The sequence below is a fragment of the Mastigoproctus giganteus genome, chromosome 6, assembly GCF_048544385.1.
Source record: "Mastigoproctus giganteus isolate SK-2022 chromosome 6, ASM4854438v1, whole genome shotgun sequence".
Lineage (NCBI taxonomy): Eukaryota > Metazoa > Arthropoda > Arachnida > Uropygi > Thelyphonidae > Mastigoproctus > Mastigoproctus giganteus.
In genome coordinates, this window is record NC_143580.1 from 130943972 (window position 1) to 130969184 (window position 25213).

At 37.8% G+C, this 25213-nt stretch overlaps 1 protein-coding gene across 2 annotated transcripts in view; it reads right to left on the reverse strand.

Annotated features, from left to right (window-relative positions):
* Nucleotides 1-25213, reverse strand: part of LOC150084582 (uncharacterized) — a 214045-nt gene that overhangs the window by 155440 nt on the left and 33392 nt on the right. Inside the window, exon 2 of one of the 2 annotated variants that reach the window (XM_090375340.1) lies at nucleotides 20049-20338. In XM_090375340.1, coding sequence (XP_090231466.1) covers nucleotides 20049-20322 — 274 coding nt within the window. In that variant the 5' untranslated portion in view covers nucleotides 20323-20338. Of the gene's footprint in view, nucleotides 1-20048; nucleotides 20362-25213 lie in introns of both variants that reach the window. The other variant, XM_090375339.1, reaches the window with a different exon arrangement.

A 25213-nucleotide genomic window follows, 5' to 3' on the forward strand; every position in this document is an offset into this window, starting at 1 on the left:
GTTAGTACCTACCAAAAGTGGTCCAAGGAGGAGAAACCCACAAACTGCCAGCGAGCTGTTGGATGACCACGGCTCATCGATGCTCGAGGTGAGTGATGGCTCTCCCGGATGGTACGTGGCAACAGAAGGGCAACTCGCTGGTAATTGGAATGCTGGTAATGGGAGCAATGTGTCACAACACACAGTACATTGAACCCTGCTGAAAACGGGGCTGCATAGCTGCAGGCCGCTCTGAGAGCCCATGCTAACCATGGTTCACCGCGAATATCGCCTACAATGGGCATGCGATAATCGAAACTGGACCCTGAGTGATTGGAAGGTCGTCTGGTCCGATGAATCACGATTCCCGTTGCACGATGTGAATGGTCAGGTACATGTGTGTCGTTTACCTGGGGAAGTGATGCCGCCTGGATGCACCGTGGGACGAAAACAAGGTGGCGGTGTCATGCTTTGGGCGATGTTCTTCTGGGTTACCCTGGGTCCAGTCATCCATGTGTCGGGCACTCTGATGTCTAACTAAACATCATTGCTGAACCAAGTACACCCTTTCATGGCAACAGTCTTCCCCTCTGGTGGTGCCGTCTTTCAGCAGGATAATGCACTATGCCACACCACCCAGATTGCAGAATGTGAGGAAGACTTCCAGGTATTGACTGGCCTCCAAATTCTTCAGACATCAATCCAATCGAGCACCTGTGGTTTGTGTTGGAACAGCAACTTTGATCTGCAGCATCTCACCATGGACCTTACAGAAGTTAAAGTATCTGCTGGTTACGTGTTGGTACCAGATACCACAAGACACATTTAGAAATCTTGTAGCATCCATGCCTCGCTGGGTTCAAGCTCTTTTGGCTGCACGTGGAGGACCAACATCATATTAGGTAGGTGGTCACAATGTTTTGGCTCATTGGTGTATGTCGGCAAACTTCAAGAAGCTGGGCTGCAACAAGGTACATTTTCTACACTGCCAAATTGACTACTTTCCAGAAAATCTAAGAAGTGTTAGTGAAGAACCTGGTGAGAAGTTTCACCAGAACACGAAGATGAGGTACCGGGGGAGATGGAATGGCAACATGATGGCTGACTACTGCTGGATGCTGAAGATGGACTGTATAGTAGAAGGATCTGCAAGAAAATCAAGGAAACAAAAATTTGATCCATCAAAGATCACTTTTTAAAATGAGAAGAGTGTTTAGTGGACTTTTTACCACACTGTCTTTTTAATAGTGTTTAAACATGTATTTAAATGTAAAAGTCTGGTAAAAGTAGCATTTTGTTATAATTGCAGTAAACAAATTCTGTTAAAATCAATAAAAATTTGTGAAAAAACAATTTTTCTTTTGTTATTTTTGAAGAAACCTAACATGATGAAAACAAAATGGAAGTCATTTTTGAAATCAGCATTAGAAAAGGATTCAGAAACACCTTTCCGTGAGAAAACATCAGTGAATTTTTTTTCAAAATGAAGAGTAATATAATAAATCTTTTAAAAACAATGAGGGAATGACTAGATGTTTATTGAACTAGTGGCAGAGTAAAAAAAACAAGTAACCTGAAACAATGAACAAATGCATAATTCAAAACTGTGTGGCAAGTCACCTGTTATGTTGTTTTGTTATTTGGTTTTTAGGAGCATTAGCAACTAAGGCCATATTGCTCCAGGCATATGCGGTGGTCATTTCCTGACCCTTCCGCATCCTCCGTATTTGGTGTTCACGGGCTCAAACCCCGGTCTCATCAAGAAGCGTGTGCTACGCACTGCTGCTCCTGCCCACCTGGCTATGGAGGCGCCACGAGTCACCTGACATGTTCTCAAATTCAATTACACTGAAAAAAACAAAAAAATCACTTTAGAGATGGTTGCAGTAGACGTTAGTTTATATTCAGGAAGGCAGAAAGAAAATACAGATTTTTAATGACTAACAGTTACTGGGATCACTATTTCAGGATCTCCTGCCACAACCACCAGGTTAAACTCTGTCAGACTTATTGCCTCTTCCACATCGAGAGGTAATTTATTGCAGTGTTTGCTAATATGCTACCTATAGGTGAATTTGATAAGCTCCAACCTTCTATTATTCCCTGAGTTTTTTTTGTTATTTCATTCAATCCATTTAGTGCCTTATACACCTCAATTAGATCTCCCCTTAGATGTCTGGTTGTCAAACTTTGTAGGACAGACCCTCTAACCCAGTGGTTCCCAAACTTTTTTTTTGAGTCACCACCCCCTTGCCTTGGTTCCATAAATGCATCCCCAACAACTCCCAGTCCTAACTTATAAAAATATTTTTCAGAGTGGCAAATTGCATGACCCAATTAGGAAGTTAATAAAAAAATATAATTCAAAACAGTAATGATTAATGATAAATTCCAAATCCAATAAAAGTTTTATTTAATTTAATTCAACATGCTGAAATTACTGGACTAGTGATTCTAGCTTTTCAAGATCTGACGATCACTTAACAAAGGTCATAGAACTACATTTACTAACAAGTTCATTTTTCTGTAAATTTTTAATGCGAGGGATGGGCTTGATGACATAATACCAGTTTCTCAATGTCCGGTTTAAAGTCGCTTAGAAGAAGTCTTAAATCACCACGGTCAGCAATCTGGAGTCGATTTCTTTGTTTTGAGATAAGTTGGATGACCACACTAAAACCACATTCTACTAAACATGGAGTTGGCAATGCAATAAGTAGCTTCTTAACCACTGTCCAAAGTGCAGGATTGCATCAGAAATTTTCTTCTGTAACCAAAACTCTTGATAAGATTTCTTAAAGTTTGGTTTCAGCTAAATATCATTTTGTAACTCAATTAGTTCTTCCTCTAAGTCTAATACCCCAACTTCCTCAATATCTAAAAATGGATTCATCACACAATCTGGAATTTCTATCAAAAGAAGATCCTTAAATCATTCAAACATCTTTATGCAGCATATCAAAATGGTCACAAAAGACTTGCAGATCATCATCCTGTATCTCACCAATATTTTCTAGCTCAGACAGAGAGGGGAAATTGATACAGCTCGCGATGGCCTATATTGCACTTGAATAAAGCTAACTTTGAAATAAAAGTGAATACTACAGATTTGGCCTTAATAAGGTTAATATCATTTCCTTGCGACTGTAAATTCATTTCATTGAACTTTGCAAATAGTTCAGACAAATATGATGTTGGCAATGAATGACACAGTGAATGGTAAAGACCTTTGGTACAACTTTCTTCAAGTACGCAACAGAACTACGGTAGCAACCAGTCATTGATGGAGCTGCATCCGTCGCAAGAACAAGTATGTTAGCAAGTGGAATTTTCTTGTCTTTAAAGAACTGTTCAACAATACGAAATATTGACTCACCTTTAGCATCTGTTTCTAACTGCCTTGCAAACAACAACTCTTGAACTAAACTTTCATCTTTTATAAAGCGAACATATGCTAGAAGCAAAGATTCATTGACCGGCAAAGAGTAATGCAAATTCTGTAGTCATTAGTATGCTACACAACATATCTTCCACATTCTCAGCCATTTCATCTATGTGTCTTTAAATTAAATTATTGCTTAGAGGAATACTCTTAATTACTTCATGTGGTGACTTATGAAAAACAGTACTCAGAACCTCACACTGCTAGTAAGATGAATTCTTCACCAATTGTATGTGGCTTTCCAAACTTGGAAATCAACAATAAAATAATTGTATAATGCACGCAAACCATGCTTTTTGTTGCAAGGCATTAGAAAATATACTTGACAGTGTTGGCCGCTTTTGCAATTTAACATGAAATGATCGAAAAAATGTTAAATTCTTGTCCGCCATGTCAGAATGTGCCTTTCTCAAATATTCAATAAGTCTGGAAGGTTTCATTGCCTCATTAGAAAATACCTTTTCACACAACAGGCATTTGCAGGTGCTTGTAGTTGCTGATATAAAACCATACTTCAGATATTCCACACTATATTGTCTACATTTCCTCTTTGATTTTTCGGCTTCTGCCATTCTTTTTCTGAAACAAATATTAATTATTAAATTTAAATAAAATTAAATCTATCCATATAAATAGAACAGAATGTGTGTATTAAAGAAAGAGACACGGCTTCGAATCTTAAGCAGATGAATTTATTAAAGAAAATGAGAAATATTAAAACAGAATGTGTTTATATGTTTCGGCCATAAAATAGGGGATTATGGCAGCTAACAATTAGACAATAGTTCCTGAAAATGCTGTATTCAGAGTAGGATGTGTGATTTTCACTTATAATTTGAGAACAGAATCTTGTCAGTTCTGCACACCATTCGTGTGACACCCTGTGTAATTACTTAACAAATATGCACAAATATTCATGCTATGCACTAACCTGAACAATAATAAGTAAGTGATCAACACACTCAGGAAGGTCCAGCCTCAAATAACCCCTTGCTGCTCCCCCTAGCTAAACCCTCTGCCCCCTGGGGGGTTTACCTAGGGGGGAACATCTTGGGAACCACTGCTCTAACCTTTCTTCTCTAATGTGCACCAACTTTGCACTCATCACTAATCTAGTCATCCTTCTCTGAAGCCTCTTCAGAAGTTCTGTTTTTTGAGGTCTAGTTTACAGAACTGAATTCAATATTCTAAATGAGGTCTAACCATCATCTTGTAAAGAGGAATAATGATGTCCTTCTCCCTATTAGCAAAGGTCCTATGAACATCGATACTGTTTACTTTCCAAGCCACCTGTTTACACTACATGGAAAATTTCACATCAGATAGAATCACAAGACTCAATTTTTTTTTTTTTTGTCTTTAATCATTTTTAGCTCCTCTTCTCCTAGCTTATATGTGCTCCAGGATGTTTGGTCTCCAAATGCATAATCTTATATTTAGAAGCATTAATGTTTAGTTGCCATTTTTGGCTAATATATGCAACTGATCCAAGTCTTTTTCAAGCCATGTGGCCTCATTTAAACTGTCAACCACCTTTCCCACCTTCAAATCAGTAAAATTTCATTTATAGCTTATCTTCAATATCCTCATCAATATCATTTAAGAAAATTAAAAATAGAAGGAGCCCAACACCAATCCCTGAGGGACTCTCACTTGTTATGTCTACTGTGAAAACTGACCATTTATGACACCCTCTGTCTTGTATCTTTTAGCTAGTAAAGGATTTTACCAATAACTCCAACTTTTCCTTTCAAAAGCTTTACTAAATTACAGACATGTCAAAATTATAACCTGCACCCAATGTTTAATGACTAAATCATAATTTACCAGAATGGTCAAGCATGATTAACGAACCCATGCAGCGATCGATTCAAGATGGTCCTGCACTGCATCCTTAAACATATACTGCATGATTTTCCCACAGAACTCAAAATCCCTGGCCTGTAGTTATCAGGCTCCTCTTTAGCTCCACCTTTTGGATTGGGGAGACATTAACACTTCTCCTACCAAAGGAACCTTTGAAACTTCATGGAGTCCAATGATGGTCTTATTAACATTTCCAATGATTTGATACTAATATGCAGTCTTTTTAATTATAACTGAATATAAGCCTTGCCTCCTTTAATCTCAGTATCTTTTTTAATGAATGCTTCTCTGAGATCATTATATCACTTATTTTACAGCAGTCTGATTTCTTAACATTCCCCTGCATTTCAAGCTTGTTTTCAAATGTAGCTATCAATGAGAAGTATCTGTTCAAGCGATCTCCCATGTTGCTGGTCTTTCTATGGACTTCCCACTGCAACTAATTAAGCAATCTACTGGATTTACTCTCTTCTTTCTCGTGTTCATATACGAAAACTCCTTATTCCTGTTCTTAGCTCTCTTTGCTAGTGCTTTCTTATAATCAGCATTCATCTGTCTTACTTCAGCAGTGGATTTATTAGAAATTCTCTTATAATGCTCATGCCAATTGGAATCAAGTGATTATCTGTAATTGTCCTATGCTTGTTTCTTTTGCTCAAACTCTTAGCCCCACATATCATCCATTTTTGCATCTTATGTTTATAGAATTATACCACTAGTATAAATATGTTTGTGACTAAGAACTGAAGAATTCCCTTGATCATTCTTCACAGCATATTATATCAAACACCATACAGTAGTCACTCCAGTTAATCAAGTCCAAGAAATCTCATTCCATTATAGTCTCCCCCTCTCTTGAAATTGAATCTGTTGCCTTTACCATTGACTCATAGGTTTCTTTAGATACAACCAATTTTGTGGTATTGTGGTTACTGCCTGCTACTGATTCCCAAATGACAAATTTTTGATACAGTTAGGTTCCTTAGTAAAATCCAGATCTAGGATATTAGAGCCCTCTGTACTCTCTCTTGGACATGCTGGCATAAGTAGTAATCATCTAGCAGTCAACCACTGGAATATGTCAAAAGGAGATAGCATATTTCTGGCCCACACACTCTAGTGTAGTAAGCGGAAGTCACCCATAACAAGACTTGTACTACTATTCCATTCAAACTGACTAAAGAGATTTTTGTCATACTCCTCAGTCACTTAGCCTATAATGTACCCTTAATACCATCTTCTGTTCACTGCAAGTCATTTCACACACTGATTAACATCTATGTTACCCTGATATGACTCAAGGAATATACGTGCCAACTTCTGGCAGTATTTAATGAGAAGCATTAATCTCCTTCCCCCACCCATCTCTCCAGAATACACAATATTCACTGAAATAAAATTAGTCTTGTATCTCTGAGTGGTTCCATATATCAATCTACAACAGCATTAGTTGACCTGATAAAAGCTCAAAAATCCATTTAATTTACTCTTGGCTTTACTGTATAGACAAATTCAGACCTTTTTACCACATACCTTCTCATGCCTCATTAAACCTAAAAGCTTGGGCCTCAATGATAATCCTTCCTCCATTTGTGGGTCCCAAGAAGACTGGGAGCATGTCCTGTATAACTGCAAAGAAGAAGACTGCAAAGGTGTCAGCATGATGCTTCTGTCATCCTACAGAAGCATCATGCTGACACCTCCATTCCCTCCTGCAATGAAATGAGCACTTTTTTTTTTTTGTCACAGATGAAGAATATTCCAAAGAACTCTCTGCACAAACAGCTTACACCCAACTATGATTGAACTGATCTGCAAATAAACAGCTACTATGACACACGACAGGACCTCCCCACTGAGGGACCTATCATGCACCAATTCTTCACCTCTGCATCAACTTGCTAACAAATTTCCACTTTTCTGACAAACCCATGCTGAGAAAAGTGTGCCCCCTCTGGGGAACAGGAATAGTTAACTCGACATCTTTTTGCACCTATATACCCTTGGATTGGTTGGGTGCTGCTGACATCAGTCTCGCCAGATGCAGGATGGCAGTGCTCTCCTTTGCAGACCTCCCTTCTGCAAACAGTCTCCCTTTCCTTCACCTTGGGTGGGCTTCCAGAGCCAGGGGTGACTATCACTTCTCCACTCTGCTGGAAGATGCATTCTTTCCTCATCCTCCTCCTTTTTCCCCACCACTTAATACCATCTTCCCCACCCACTTTTCACACTCTCTCTCTCTCTCTCTCTCTCTCTCTCTCTCTCTCTCTCTCTCTCTCTCTGTGTCAGGAAACACAAGTGGTGGTGGCGGGCAACATGGAATCCCACCAGGGGCCTCCTGTAGCTAAGTAGCCAGAAACATAACTGAATATAACACAAGTTTAACATAAACCACATATTACATTCAATTCTGGCTTTTACAGAGCACTGTATTTCTTTACAAGAGTACTTATGGCATGAGTGTGGGAAACCACAGGTGGCATCTTACCCCAAACACTATGCCACTGTGTATAGACTAATTAAAATTTGTACTTCACCGCTTTTGACAGCCCTGATACACCCATTAGTTATTTATAAGTGTTTTCGCATATGATCCTAGAGTGTTGATGGATTTTACCTCTATTACGGTTTCACTTTCAGTTGTTAGGATAATTAATGATTGCATACAAGTGCTCTCAGTGAAGGTGCAAGTGTAATTTTGACACACCACTAAAGTGAGTCAACTCCCTTATCCCCTGAAATAGCAAGTTTCCCTGAACCATAAATACATCCTTGACAGCATTAGCAAACACCCTTGCACCTCCTCTTTTTAAGTGAATAAGATTTTTGCCGTGGACCTGAATATTAGGCTGTAACTTTTTCTCAGCACAGCCAGCCATGCCAAGAAAAATTTTCTCCCATCAGCCTTGCAGAATCCCTCAAGCCCAGAGTTAACAAAGCTTTTGTCATAAAATCCCTCCTGTCATGTCTAAGCAGAACTGAAGAACACAAGAACATTTTATCTTATCCCATGACACTTTTTTCAATGCGACTTTATATTTCATAACAAATTCATTAGTTCATTTAAGCTTTATATCGTTCGTCCCCATATGTATTACCATAAAACCACAAGCCCCATTATAAGGTGGTAAATTATTTTTTACAGTGTTAATTTTTGCTCGAAGTAGGCAAACTTTAGTTCGATGCTATCTGTTCTTACAGAATATATTCCTTGTCTCTTTTACAACTGACTCCCCCAATTAAGAATACCTTCTGTGGAATCAAAGCATTCTGCACCAATTGATCCATTTTTCGGGACAAATTCAGGAGCACATCACCTGATATAGTATCAGGCACTTGGATTTCTGATAAGCTTCCAGAATGAATTTGCACAAGGACATCAACTCACTTCCTCTGTGACTCAATCATGCCTGACAGTATGTTGTTAAGTTTTGAATTTAGCTCATCACACTCCTGCATTCTTGGACAAAGAAATGTTTCTCCATCATCCAGTAACAACTCAGCACACATGTGGAATTAATAAGGCCATAGCTCACCATGAGTCTCTTGTGAGCTATGGCCTTTTTAATTCCACCATCAGTCATGACATCATTTGGCATAATATGACTAACTTTTCTAGATGAATCCATAATTTGTTCTGATTAAAATTTAAAATCACAAAATGCACTGTTTTAGAAGAGTCCTGTTCAATTATGTTATATACATATTATATATTTATGAATTAAGCTGTTTAGTACAATAAGTAAAGTTCTACAACAGAATTCTTAAGATACGTACTTTTTCCAAAATTAGAAATAACAAATGCTCTTATGAATATTAAGCTGCAAATTTCTAAACACTTAACCAAATACAAAAGCTAATCTACATGATTAGAGCTCTTGGAAATATTTATTAAAATGAATAATCAGGAACCTAGGTATAGGCCCTGATGCTGCTTCTGTTCTGTCTCTTGTTGCAACAGTGACATGCAATTCAAGATCACAGTTTTCCAATAGGGATAGTGTAGGGAGTTCTAGAAGAATTTACATTATCAGGATTCATGAAAAGAGTTTTTATTTGTTTCAGTGCTTGGGCAGGCCACCCCCATGGAGACAAATGGAATGCCAAGACTGGAGGTCCAGGAACCATCCCTGGACCTCCAGTCTTGGCAAAACATGGGCCAAAATGGAGTTGAAGTTGGATCCCCCTCAACCACCAGGATCCCCTTTTCGAGTTTCCACAGGTCACTCTGGATGGCAAAGACAATGGATTCCTATAACATTATCCTGGAACCTAATCTGTGAGCACTGGATCCCAGTGATGCTAATCTGGAGGACCAGCAACATCACTGGGAGATCATTTCACCATGTGCATGACATAAAGGAGACAAGGTATTCTCAAAATTTCTGAAAAAAATTGTTTTTTTGAATCATCCATGGACTATATCAATATTTTAGCTTTTCTATTCCAGTATTGTGTACTTTTGTGATTCCAAAAATCATTTAAATTAAAATAAATTTTCTGTTTATACCCCGGGACAACCACATGGCCAGAGGAGTTCACAGGATAGAGAGAATACGAGAAACAGCATTGTATTTCGCAGTCACAGGCTTGAACCCCAGTCACTTCTAAGGTGGTAGATGACTTTCATCAACCGGTGAAATACCACCACTTTGCTTATTGGAGGATTGAAGTGGTGAAACCCATGTTTAGTCTCTAGAGTAAAGTTTCCGGCATCTCCCCCCCCCCCAATACTTCTCCTTCAACCCATGAACAGTACTAAGTACTATAGGTTTTGATACCTTTTGTGTTTGGGGTTTTCATAAAAAAAAAAAAAAAAAAAAAATGTACAGGGTGCCCGCATCAAGGAGCCAACCACCCTGACGTGGAGGACCAGAAGGATCAACTACCATTTAGACAATGAGCAAATTTAGAACACATGGACCCTTCAAAATTGAGTTTGGATTTATTAACTTGTTTACAGCTGTCACTAGTTTTGGTACAGACAAAAAATGAAATTGAAGTTTCTGATTCTAGCCAACTGAAATATGGTTTATTCTTAAACTTATACAACCTCTGTCAATTTTTGAAACCCTGTAAAGGATGAGAGTTTAACGATGGAGAGGAAATAAAGGATTTCATTCCTTCAATTTCAGTGACATGGTCTGAAAATTTTTGGATCATAAGATTTAAGGGGAACAGAAATCATGGCCCACCCAGTTTAGAATTGCTGCAATGCCAAACGACACAAAGCTGAGCGTACCCACAACCTGGCTAGAGTTTCTTCTTTAAGAAATATACATAAGTGAATAATTTTTTTTAAAGACTTAATGCACAAGGCATAATTTCATATGGGTTTAAATTAACTATATAATATCGGTACATATACACCATTGTTAACCCATAAATTTAACTACATATGTAGTGTAAAGGCATTGTTTTAATTATATCTCATATTGTGGCTGCCTTCACAACGAGATGCCACTACTTTGAATAAGTAATACTTCTTTGGTAGAGAAGACTACTGTTATTTATTCTCAGTGGGACCACCACCCAGACAACAGCATTTCAAAGCTTGTTGGCCTTTCATTGGTGGGTAGGCTGGTACCCTAATTTCGTACATACGAATTGATGACGTAATAGTCAACACCATTATTACAGCCAATTTGCATTTAGCATTTGTTTCTTCTCCAAACCACACTTGTTTGCATTGGCTCTGTCTTATTAGGTCTTGTTATTGGTGATGGATAGCGAGCGCTGATTTAAGTTTTGTTTTGGTTGGTTGTCGGTTTCGTCATTACATATCATTGCAAATTAAGTGCAATAATTTTGAATGCTGACAACATTTATGGTTCATTTGCTTAGTTATATTTAAGTCAATATTGTAAAGTACATAAAAGTAACTCCTTTCTGCAATGACTAGTAATAATAAAAGAAGAGCTGCAAGCGGAAGTTCTTTGTTTGATGAAAAATGGATGAATAATTATTTTTTTATGGAAGTAAATGGAAAGTATGTGTGTCTCGCATTTATAAAGAATCAGTTGCGATTTATAAAAAGTACAATCCTGAATGCTACTATTTGACTAAACATAAGGAATACAAAAATTGAAAGAGACTGCATTTTGACAAACTAACATTTTTAAAAGAAACTTTATGCAACAGCAATCTATTTTCAAAAGATATATTATTCATGAAAATACATACGTAACGCAAGCAAGTTATGAAGTGTATAAGCTAACTGCAAAGAAACTAAAACCACACATCGAAGGCATGTACAGTTGCTGTTGCATGAATTTTAACTCCAGAAAAAGTCAGATTGTTTGAGAATATTAGTTTATAACGAAGGACAGTTTCTGACAGTAGGGAAGACATGGCTAACGATATCCAAGTATCCTTGAAACAAGCAGCATCAGAATTTGTGTTGTATTCCACAGCTGTAAATGAGACAACAGATATAGCAAATACAGTACATTTATGTGGGATATATTTGTATGTGGGATAATGGCAAACTTTAAGATACAAGAAGATTTATTTGCTTTAAAATCAATGCACGGGACTACCACAGGTGAAAGTCATCTCTTTTCTGAAGTAAAATCAGCAATAAGTGATTTCGCTTTACCCTACAAAAAACTGAACGGTGTAGTTACGGACTATGCACCTTCTGTGGTAGAATCTCAAAAAAGGACTTGTTGCTTTAATTAAGAAAGAATTGGAGAGCTATCAACTGGAATCTAATGTGTTAATAGTGTGTCACTGTCTTATTCACCAACAAAATAATCACTCAGAATAAATTTCTCAGAATAATTGCCTGAGAGGGCATAAATTCAAATTGAGGAAAGACAGTTGTAGGATAGATGTGTGGAAGTTTGCCTTTAGTCAGCGGGCAGTTGATTGCTGGAACAAACTTCCATCTGTTGTAGAAGTTGATAGCTTAAATAGCTTCAAGGCAAACTTGACAAATATTTGGAGCGAGTGGATGGGTGAAATAAGGGTTTTTTTTTTTTTTTTAGCTGATGCTATATATGCTTGCCTTCTTGCATTATGTGCCTTTGCTAATGCTAAAAATTAATGTGCACATTCTCTAAAAATGACCAATGTGATGAAAGTGGTGACAAAATGTATTAATTACATAAAAAATAAGGAATTGAACAACAGAATTTAAAGATCTTGAAGCGGAATATGGTGATTTATTGCGTTGTGAGGTTCGCTGGCTAAGTACAGGGTGCATGCTCAAGCACTTCTATGAGCTGAAAGGTGAAGTAAAAATCTTCATGGATATTAAAGGCTCCCCCATTTAAGGCTCCCCATGCCCCCATTTAGAGGACCAATTTGGTCCTCTAAATGGGGGCATGGCAGGGCAAATGTGATTTGGCATTTTTGATCGATATTAACAGCCACTTAAATTATCTAAATTTGAAATTACAAGGGCCAAATCAGCTTATTACTTCTCTTCTTGTCAATATCAGGAGCTCTGAATCAATGCTGCAATTGTTTGTAACTCAATTGAAAAAAACACTGCATGGTACATTTTCCAACAGTGAAAGAACTGAAACCAGAATTGATAGTGGAGTATCCTGCAGAGTGTTCCAATCTTTTTAATCAATTTCAAAAGAGGTTTCAAGATTTATGAAATATGAACTCAAACTAAGAATGTGCAAAACTCCTTTAGATGTGATGCCAGATTCCCTGCAACTAGAATTAATTCATTTATAATCAGATAATACTTTGAAATCCAAATTTAATAGCATATCTATTTTGGAATCTTATAAATGCTATGTAGATATTGAAAAATATCCAATTTTGAGGAATCATGAATTGAAAATTGCATCACAGTTTTCTACCGTTTGCCGACATGAACAGTTTTTTTCAACATTAAATTTGGCCAAGAACCATTTGCATGCTAGACTTACGGATGATAATCTTGCAAACCAACTAAGAATTGCTACATCATCAGTGCCGTCTAACAGCTCTGAGTTTTCCAAAGAAAAGCAAGGGCAACGTTCTCATTAAGGTTATAATTAAAACATTATAACTGTGGTGTCTTTGGTGTTTCAGTATTTAAAGCATATAAGATTCATTATTATTTGGTATTTAAAGCATTTAAGATTATTTTTCTCAGCAAAGATGTACCCCCACAGGTTCTTATGCACTTGCAATTCACCCCTGGTACTAAAAAGGTTCCACACCCCTGTTTTAAACAAATGGCTGGTTAACCTTTTGGCAAGGTTATCTGTTTGAAAGTAATGTGATACTACGGCAAATGCGCATCTGTATGAATATTGAAACAAATAACATGCAAACTGATTTCTTCATAAAGGAATGATATATTTTCTGGATCAAATATTACAAATACCAATATGAAAAGTGAGCCTAAGCACCAACTTCCTTTTAACTTCTAAAACTGCCCCTTAACTGATAAATGCAAAAGGAACAATTTTTTTCAGTTGTAGTAGTAGCAGAAGCATGTGAGGCAAGAAAGCAAAATTATGTAGCATTAGCCAAAAAATAAAAATAAAAAACATTTCACACATTCATTCCTTCTAAAAGTTTGTCCAGTTCCTCCTTGAATTCATTTAAGCTATCAACTTCCACAACAGATGGAAGCTTGTTCCAGCAATCAACCACCCTAAAGTTACCGCTAAAGGCAATTTTCCACACATCTATTCAACAACTGCCTTTCCTCCATTTCAATTTATGCCCCCTCAGGTTCGTAATCTGGGCAAGAGGAAGAATCCCATCAGAACTGAGACTGCCAAACCCATTCAAGGCCATATACACCTCAATCAGATCATCTTGCAGGTGCCTAGTCTCCAGATGCTGCAATTTGCAGAAAAATGCCTTTTTTTTTTTTTTTTTTTAGTGTCAAAAGGCACCAGGGGTTTCTCCCCCATCTCCACGTAGTATACGTTGTAGGCGTGAAACAGAACACTGTCAATGCTAGAGGTTTAAAAGTGTACGGATCTTGTATATGTGTAGTGTCATGTACCATTGTTCCTCTGGTCATTTGGCTGCTGGGCTCCTAATGGGACCCAACATTGCCCATATTCCGCCCTGTGGAGGCAGACCAGGTACACGAGTATTATAGTTATTTACTCTGGCAGCTAATTTCCTGAGATTTCAGTGGTTTGGACGTTAAAAGAAAAAAAAATAAATAAAAAAAAAACCCCACTATAGATAGGGGTTGGCCAAAAGCCAAAAGGAGTACTAGTTATGCGATTTGATGTCATTAAGTTTTTGGGTGTAGGGCTCAAGCAATTTAACAATTATTCAAATGCTAGTAGTTGTAAGTTAGAGGGGAGAGGGAACACTGAAGGCTGGGGAGAAAAGACAGAGATATGAGGTCCACAGAGAAGATGACCCCCAAATCAGTGGAGCACGCCTGCCCCACCAGAATGGAAAAAGGTGCAGTGAGGGGGGGGGGTCTCCTCCTGCACGTGGAGTGGAGGCAAAGGACTATGCAAGGGAGCGTCACTAGAAAAGCCTAATGGCAACAGCTGAGCTGTGCTGGTGGTACTGTACTTGTATCCCACCTGGGACAGCATGCCGGCTAGGAACAGCCAAGAGCATGAATGACCTTGTGGTTCATAAGTTTCCCATGGCCATCCATCCATCTGGTGGAGAGGCTGGAACAGAACATACAATTTATATTATTCGCTCATACACTAAAATTTTTTTCCCCTTTTCTCTTTTCTTTACAATTTTAATTTTTTTTTTTCTTTGCCTTTCTTCATAAGAGGACCCCTTCATTCCCCGCACCAATCTTGTAGCCCTTCTCTGTACTTGTTCAAGCAATTCTATATCTTTCCTAAAATGAGGCCTCCAGACCTGTATGCAGTACTCAAGGTGTGGCCTGACCATTGCCTTACACAAAGAGATAATCACCTTTTCCCTGCTAGCAAAATTCCTGTATATCATTGACAAAACCCATGACCTGGTCTGGCAACCTGTCTGCACTGCTCAGAAAACCTCATATCTGACTGCACAATTACTTCTACATCTTTTTCATTTTCACTAACCCTAAGTGTAGTACCACACATTTGGTACGTTTCGCTGGGGTTACTTCTAGCCATATGCAGTACTTTGCATTTCTCAATGTTAAACTTCAGTTGCCACTTCTCAGTCCATCTGCCCAACTTTTCTAGATCCTGTTGCTGTAGCACACTGCCACTACTGTCATTAACAACCCTGTCAACCATAGTATCATCTGCAAACTTGGATATTAAGCCTGATATACCTTCATCAATATTATTGATAAATACACAAAACAACAGTAGGCCCAACACCGAATCCTGGGGTCTCCACTAATAACATTAGTCCACCAAAAGCAGCATCCATTGATTACCACTCCGTCTTCTTCCACTCAACCACCCTTTTATCTATTGTTGCAACTTGCCCTTAATACTATACTGCTCAAATTTATACAGTAGTCTTCCATGTGCAACAGTATCAAAAGCTTTCCTGAATCCAAGTACAGTGAAATTTCCCTTTAACGGCCAGCCATGGGGAACGAAAATGTGTCCGTTAGAGAGAAGTGTCCACTAACAAGAAGTCTGAGGGAGAAAAAAAAAAAAGAAAGAAAGAAAAATCGTTAAACGTTTAATGTAAAATTATATTTAAATATATACAGATTTTGCACAATATTTTTGTAAATAATATACATACAATTGTGCTATGCATATTATGACTTTATCTTAAGAAAAATACATACAGTAATCACTTATTTTCTTCTGCACCTTCTTCCGGCTGATAATTTTGTTTTTAACATTTGTTTGGAGTGAAGAAACCATCGAAAGTCCTTCATTATCTTCTTCAGCGGCGAAAAATATTTTTAAACGATTGATTTGTATGAGCGTTTCTTCTATTTTCATCGGTGGTTCGTCGTTAATATGTTCTTCGACAGAATGACCTCCTTCCATTTCTTCATCCTCATGAGGAACTTCTTGAAAAATATCGATGATAATGTCGTTGATATCTAGAGCACCATCTTCTGCAGTGAGGTTCGAGTCTATATCTTTGTAGCCAGGGTCACTTGTAGCGGAAGTATCGTACATTATCAATAGATGTTGAAGTACTTGTTCTTCTTGGTGCTCCACATTGCTGTTCACAACTTCAATTTTTGCGTTTGAGAAGCCAGACTTTACAAAACAGTTCATGACAGTTTGTTTTCTAACTGCGTTTACTGAAGAGGAAATCCACTGAATCGCATCTAGGATGTTGATTTTCTTTGCAAGGTCACTCGCACATGTTACATCATTCATGTTTGCAATGAGATGTCTTAAAACACGTTTTCTGTAGTGAAGTTTAAAATGTTTTATTATCCCTTGATCCAAGGGCTGACACTCTGCAAATGTGTTTGGTGGCAGAAAAACGATTTGAATGTTGGACAATTCAATGTGCAGGTGAGATGCAGCATTATCCATGAAAAGAATAATTTTTCTGTTTTGACGAATTGTGTTTTGGTTAAAGTGACTTATCCATTTGCTCATGATATCTCGTGTCATCCATGCTTTTTTTTTAGACTTCCAGTCAACATTCAAAAGATTCAACTTTATGCCCTTGAAACAACGAGGATTTTGTGGTTTTCCTATAACAAGAGGTTGTTCAAAGTCTCCCAGCATGTTTGTACACAATAGTACAGTCAAGCGTTCCTTAGAAATTTTTCCACCCTGGCACTTTTCGTTTTTTAGACTCATTGTTTTTTCAGGAAGAGCTTTAAAAAACAACCCTGTTTCATCACAGTTGTGAATATCCTTAGCTTCAAAATCACGACATAAATCTTCCAATTTGACGGTCCACTCTGTTACAACCCCAGTATCAACAGATCCACCTTCACCACTTACGGTTTTCCAAGAAAATTTTATGCCGAGTTTTGAACTTGTCTAGCCATCCCACAGAAGCTTTGAACTCATTTACTCCCATAGATTTCACAACCTCCAAAGCCTTTTCCCTAATAATAGGCCCATTAATGGGAACTTTTTTAGCACATTCGCGACAAAACCACTCATACGTAACATTGTCAATTTGAAGTCCAACAGTTTTCGGGAATGATTTTTGAACCTGATTATTTCCGTGTTGCCAAAATTATTTGAGCAGTTAATTTTTTTTCTTTAGGATGTCGCTTACCTGCGTTTTCCCGATTTTGAATTTTGCAGCAAGATTGCGAACACTATTTTTTTGCCGATCATACGCATTAATGAGTTCGACTTTATCTTTTAAAGTTAAATGTTTACGAGAAGACATTGTGCACTTCACACGACACTGAACAAAACTGAAAACTGAAACGACGAAAGGGCGACCACATCCCCCACCTGCATACACCGAATTCATCAGAAGTTTTACACGTGCCTTAAAATTCTTGAAAAAGGATTTAGAACCGCGACGTAAACCTTGATAAAATTCAGAGAATTGGAAATAGAAAATAAACACACGATTGAGGCAATACGTGGAAGAAAAGTTCCTAGAAAAAGGGCCGTGAGCTCGCCTGCTGTCCTTTATGGGAAGATCAAATTAAGTGCTAATCTAAACGAAACAGTGCAGATTGCCTGTCCGCGTCCGTTACAGAGAATGTCCGCTAGACAGAAGCTGAAAACACGTTAAAACCAATGGAGGTGAGTTCGGGAATTTGAAAATGTCCGTTGTAGAGAGATGTCCATTAACAAGAGGTGTCCGTTAGGAGAAATTTCACTGTATATGATATCAAAATTATTTTTTTTCATCCAGTTCCTTTGTATCCACATCATAGTATCCAATCAAATTTGTCATACAAGACTTTCCCTTAACAAACCCACGCTGTGTCTGAATTATTACTGCAGTCTTGTCTAGATGATCCTGCAATGCTTCTTTAACCAGTGACTCCATTATTTTACCCGGAACAGAAATTAAACCAACAGGTCCGTAAATTACTCATGTCACCCTTTGATCCCCCTTTATGAATTGGGGATATATCTGCAGATCTCCAGTCCGTGGGAACCTCCGCTGAGTCCAAGGATGCTCTCATAATTATGGCTAAGGGTTTGCTTACTTCCTTTGCCACCTCCTTTAATATAACTGGATAGGTCCCATGCACTCCAGGTGCCTCCTGCACTTTGCTCTTACTTACTGCAAAATTATTAAGCTCCCTGTTAGAATTTAATAAGCTTCTGTCCTCCAAATCCCTACAGAATTCCTCATGTGTGAATGTAGATGCAAATTACTCCTTCAGTTTGTCAGCTATCTGAGCAGGATCATCAACAGTCGAACCGTCGATATCAAGTGGACTAATCTGATTCATCCCCTTCCTTCTAGAATTTATATAAGAAAAGAAGTCCTTGCTGTTTTTCTTAGCATCCTTTGCCAAAGATTCCTCACAATCTGCCTTCGCTCCATTGACACTTGATTATAGACTAGCTTATATCTACCATAGGCTTCTGTGTCACCTGATAATTTATATGCATCCCACGCATTTTTCTTCTCTGCCACAAGTATCATCAGTTCATCTAACATCCACTTAGGCCTAAACTTTGAACAGTATTTCTTAATCAGTATAAAAAGCCTAGTAGCTTCCACAATTAATTCTTTGAATGCTTCCCATTTAGAATTTGCTGTTGATAACATCATCAGTTGGTCCCACAGTATAAAATTTAAAAACTATCTTTGACCACTGTAGTCAGCTTTACAGAAGCAAAAACCCTTCCCTTTACCTGTGATAGTAGTAATATCTTTTAAGTAAATCCCACATCAATACATTGTGATCACTGCCACACCCAGTGGTTTCTTTATCTGCAAATTCTTAATGCACGAATAATCACTGGTGATAACCAGATCAAGAGTATTGATCTCTCTGGTTTCCTCTCAAACACGGTGCTGCGGAAAACAATCATTGAATAAATCCACAAAAGTCTTGCTAGTGTGTGAATGACTAACCCACAATTTCCAGTCAATATCTGGGAAGTTAAAATCCCCCATTTTAAGACAGTCTGATTTACTAGCCCATTCTATTTCTCTGTACAATTGTTCGTTTTACTCATTTGAGTTATTAGACCTATAGCACACTCCTACTCTCATTTTTGCTTTCCCAATGTTTATGTCACATCAAACTGACTCAACATTGCACTCTCCATCTATGTAAACTGGATGCACTTCATTAGATTTTGTTTCTCAACTAACAGCATAACCCCTCCTCCCTTCCTATCCTGTCTATCCTTTCTGTATTCACTGTAGTCTCCAAATTCCAATTCTGCACTGCTTATATCTGTGTGACACAACATCTCTGATATCCCGAAATATCTGCCTTTAATGTCTTGACCAGCACTTAAAATTCATCAAATTTATTTACGATACTCCTAGCATTGGTGTACAGGCAAATATGCATGTATCTGTTCTTACTCTTAGTTACCCTAACACAGACCATGCATTTATTTGTTCCATGACTCCCAGCAGTCCATGAATCCCCAACACCCCACCCTCCAGGCCACTGCAGTGTTGAAGTGTCCCAGCATTTCAACAAACGTCCACAAGGAGCATATTTTGCAAATATCACTGAGAAGAATACAGGCTGGATGGTACTGTGTACAGCAAACACAATGATGGTGGATTTAAGCTTGTCTGGGATATGCCATATGGATGGAAAACTGTAATTCGTTATGGAAGAATTTATTTTAGACAATATAAAATAAGATTTCTTAACTCAATTCAAAAAAAGAAAACAATATAATCTGAAACTGATGTGCAGAGCTTTCATTAATGTCTCACATATAAAAATTATTTTAAAAATAGCTTTTTTATTACTGTAATATATATTTACCAGAAGGAAGTGGCACTGCACCTGCACTTTCCTCATTATATGATCCAAATAAATGGCAAAGATTGCAGTTATCAGATCTGTTCAAATGCAAGGTTTCCTGAAGAAATGAAGGAATGGGTGGTGGTGGAATAATCAAAATAGAATCAGGAGGTGGTCCAAAGGAATCTAAGGAGACACATGGTATTCCACATCCTCCAGCATGTAAAAGTAACAACCTTTTATCCTGGCCTAAAGGTTGGGCAATTCCTATTGATGTCTCTGTAGTGTCCAACATGCCACCCTGAGCTGAGCTAGCAACAACAACAAATAATACCTAGGCAATAAATAAAATTTAAAAAATTCTTAATAATAGTAGAAAATAAAACAAATTCAATGCATTATTTATTACATTATATATAAAAGCAATATTTAAAAATCTAGATAAAAATACAGGTGATATTAAACTTTGGACTAGCATGGCTTAATTCTATTGTTTTAACACTAATGCATTCACTATTTTTAACTAACTCATTATTATACTAAGCAATTAGTTTGCAAAGAGAGAAAAATGCTTTTCCAGTCTGTTGATCCTAATTAACCTTACCTGCTGTTCCACTAGATTTATAAATTCACATTGTTGTTGCACAATGTCTGAATTCAAACTGAAAAACATATTTCACAATGTTACCATATACAATTTTAACTGTTTTCTACACAGTGAATGACAACTTCATTAAGTACACCTACCAAACAGTGAGTAGCCAAAACAGCCATGATTCATTGGGGCAAGGACTCAAGTTGTTGAAAGCATGCAGTCATGCCGATCCATGTGACTCAATTACTTCCTGCAGTTTTTGCAAATGGCATGGTTGCAGATCATTACTCCAAGGAGCTGATTCACCTAATCCCACAGGTCCTTAATTGGGTTGAGATGTAATGACTGCAAAGTCCACCAGTCAGCTGAATTCACTCTCTCATGTGCCTGGATCCAGTTCTGTACATTTCTAGCCTTTTGCCATGGTGCATTATTCTGTGTGAAGAGTTTAACTTATTTGTAGATGAATACTCTGGCTGTCACAAAGGATGTGCCTGGTCAGAAACAATGTCCAGACAACCTATAACATCCAAACACTGCTCCAGTGGTATCAAAGGGGGGGGGGGCAACAGTTCACAACTGTTCGCAAAGTACAGTTATGAACTACATAAAATATTAAACCTACTATCTAGACAAATCGAACTTGGTTCAACAGTGTGAGAACCATCACACATGTTAACAACTTTCGGCATGCAGTTAGGATAAACTGAGGATAGCTACTAATAGGTTCAAAGAATTCAAATGAGTTCATTTGGTCATGGGGCAGATAAATACAAAATGCATTTATCTGTCCCATGACCACATGGGACAGATAAAATCCACAATAAATTTGGTCTGCTTTCGCTGCAAATAGGAGTCATCATTCATACACATCTAAGCCCATAATTAAATAAATGGTGACTCCTATTTGTGGCAAAGATTTCTTAGCCAATTACTTAATCAACCACAGACTGTACCAGGCCGCACAGAGGCTAACATTGGGGGACCTCTACCCCTATAAGGACTGTCTTCTAGGGGTAGAGGCTCTCTACCCTAACCATGAGCTCATGGAACAAATGGAGTATGGGGGAAATTAGAGGATGTGTTGAAAGAAGTTACTAGTAAAAACTTAAATGTAGTGTCTTTAATAAAAACTAAAAAGAAGGGTATAATGGCTATGAGATCCAGGGCAGATAAAGGCAAGCAGAGTGAGAGCTGGGTTTTCTTTGTGGATAAAGAAGAAATGGAAAAATGCTATTAAAAGCTAGAAGTCTGTGAGCAGTTGTTAAAAGTGAGGCTCTATGTTTATGGAGTGGAAATGGTCATCATAGGAAAGTATGCTCCAATTGAGGATGCATCAGTACAGCTAAAAGATGAGTATTTTGAGCAGTTCAGCAAATTTATGGAGACATGCGGAGATAACCAAGAGCTCTTTGTCCTTGGGGACTTGAATAGCAAAATTGGCTGAAGGATTAAGGCTCTAACAGTTGGAACTTTTAGTGAGGATGTAGAGAATAATAACAGTAAGAGATTGATCACATTGTGTGAAGTGCAAAAGTGCCAGTTGATGAATTTGTACTTCCAGCATAAAGACATTGTAGATTTAATAATAGGCTCAACACTGAACACCAAGAGGCAACTCGACTAATCATTAGTCTATGAAGAGCAGCGTCCATTGATTACACTGTCTTCTTCCACCAACCATCCCTTTATCCATAGCAGCAACTTGCCCTTAACGCTATACTGCTTCAATTTGTGCAGTAGTCTTCCATTTGCAATGGTATCAAAAGTTTTCCTAAAATCCAAGTATATGACATCAAAATTATTTTTTGCATCCAGTTCCTTAATCACATCATAGTATCCGATCAAATTGGTTAGACAAGATTTCACAATAATTAACCCATGTGTGTTTGAATTATAACTGCAGTCTTGTCTAGATGATCCTGCATTACTTCTTTAACCAGTGACTCCATTATTTACCTTGGAACAGAAGCTAAACTGACAGATCCATAATTAATCATAGCACCAAGAAATGGTGTTAATCACTGCTTCATTTGACTGTTTAACTAACAAAAAAATCCTAAGCAATTACCGTTATTCAACAGGATTCAGCTGGTTTTTAGAATGAATAGAATGTGCAAAGAAATGATATTAATCACTGATTCATTTGAATTTTCAGAAATGACAAAATAGTTTGATAATTTTAATTTGATTGATCTTCATTGATCTACATGAAATGGAGTGTTCATTCAATAGCAATATCGCACGTTTGTACCATGCAATACGAAGCAGATAGGTAAAGATGTTATACAAGTGCAATTAAGTGTAAGAATTGACTAAACAAAAGATTTAAATGATTTTGAATGTGCCATGGTAGTTGGCACTAGATGCATCTATATGCATCTAGTGCCGGGGGGCTATCTAAAGGGGCTTAGAGGGAAACAGGTATCCTGTGTGTTATCAGACACTCAGCCTAAAACACTGATGGATCCAATATCTCTCTATTACAGAAGATTTAGGAGAAGTACGGTTGGCCTACCTCCCTAAAATCCACTCATGCACACCTTCTCGATGGTAAGCCCTGTTACGTCACTTAGGTGGCAACGAATGTGTCAAGATGCCTGGTCAGCGTGAAGAGGAAAAGACCAAACCCTCCAAGCATATGACAGCACAACAAAATAAATGGCCCTCAGTCCCCAGCAGCTTTCACTCTCCCTCTTACGGCATTGAGAGGATCAGAGTGGAAGCAGAGGGTGCTAAGAATCTCTGGGTACGACCAGGCTGCCATGCACAGAAACTGAACTTGGCCTGTTATAACGTAAGATCACTCATCGGTGACGACAGGATATTAGAACTGGAAAAGGAATTAGAAAATGTGAATTGGAATATAATCGGTTTGGCTGAAACAAGAAGAAGAAATTAATCACTTATAAGTTTATCAAGTGGAAATCTGATGTACACCAATGGAAAGGAGTGAAGATGGAGTTCGGTTTCTGGTCCATAAAGATTTTAAAAACAACATTTTGGAATTCAAAGGTACATCACCAAGGGTGTCAAGACTAATACTCAAGATTTCTAAGAGGTACAAGCTAAAGATTATAATGATTTATGCACCAACATCAAGCCATGATGATGAAGAGGTTGAAGAAATGTACACCAAAATTGAGTCTTCTAGATGAGCAGAAAACCCACTACACTATTATTATGGGGGACTTCAATGCTAAGGTTGGAAAAAGACAAAACAGTGCAGAAAGAGGAACTATAGGAAATTTTGGAATTGGTGAAAGAAATGAGAGGTAAAAGACTTGTGGAATTTGCAGAATCTCAGGGACTGTCAGCAATGAACACTTTTTTCAAGAAAAGGGTGAACAGAAAGGGAACATGGAAGAGTCCAAATGGATTAACAACTAATGAAATCGACTTCATCCTCACTAACAGAAGATATATTGTGAATGATGTTACCATCCTGAATAAGGTAAATGTTGGAAGTGATCACAGAATGGTAAGATGTACACTTGATATAGATGTAGGAAAGGAAAAATCTGACTCGAGTAAATAATACAAAGGTCTTTGAGATAACAGGGGAGGAGAAAAAGCAGTAGGTACTGGAACTTAAGAACAAGACGACAAATGAAGAGCAAGAAAAACACTGACAAGAAGAAAATTGAGTATACCGAGTTATGCAAAGCCATTAGAATCAGACTCAGAGAGGACATAAGAAGATTTAACACAAGAAAAGTAGAACAAACATTAAGGGAACACAAAGGATTTACATCAGCAGCCATAAGCAGTAATACAGAAAAACAAATGATACTGAAACTGAAGAATAGCGATGGTGTACTTATAAACAGCAGAGAAGGCATAATTCAAATTGCAGAAGACTACTATAGAGAATTATACAAGGAGCAAGGGAATGATGCAGGCAGTGGGGAAGATGGATTGCAAAGTAGCAACACATACGACATACCCGATATTCTTCCTGATGAAGTAGAACATGCATTGAAGAAAATGAAGAATCAGAAAGCCCCGGGGGAAGATGAAGTTACTGTAGAGTTGTTAAAATTGGGAGGAAGAGACATAACACAAAAACTGGCAAGGCTCTTCACAAAGTGCATTAGAAAAGGTGTGAAGCCCAAGCAGTGGAATAATGCAATCATAGTTTTGCTGCATAAGAAAGGAGATAAATCAGAAATTGGAAATTATAGACCAATTAGCTTGTTATCCCACATCTACAAGTTGTTCACAAGGGTCATTACTAACAGATTAGAAAGAAAACTTGATGAGAATCAACCGAAAGAGCAAGCTGGCTTTAGGACAGGATTCTCAACTATGGATCACCTTCATGTAATATCACAGCTAATGGAGAAAGCAAATGAATATAAAACACCATTATGCCTGGCATTTGTGGATTATGAAAGGGCATTTGACTCCATACAGCATAAGGCAATGTTTCGGGCACTGGAAAGACAAGGCATAGATATCCCATATATTATGATTTTGAAGAAAATATATGAGAGTGCTACCTCCTTTATTAGACTAGACAAAGACAGTAGCAAATTTAAAATCGAGAAAGGAGTTCGACAAGGAGACACAATATCTCCGAAGCTGTTTA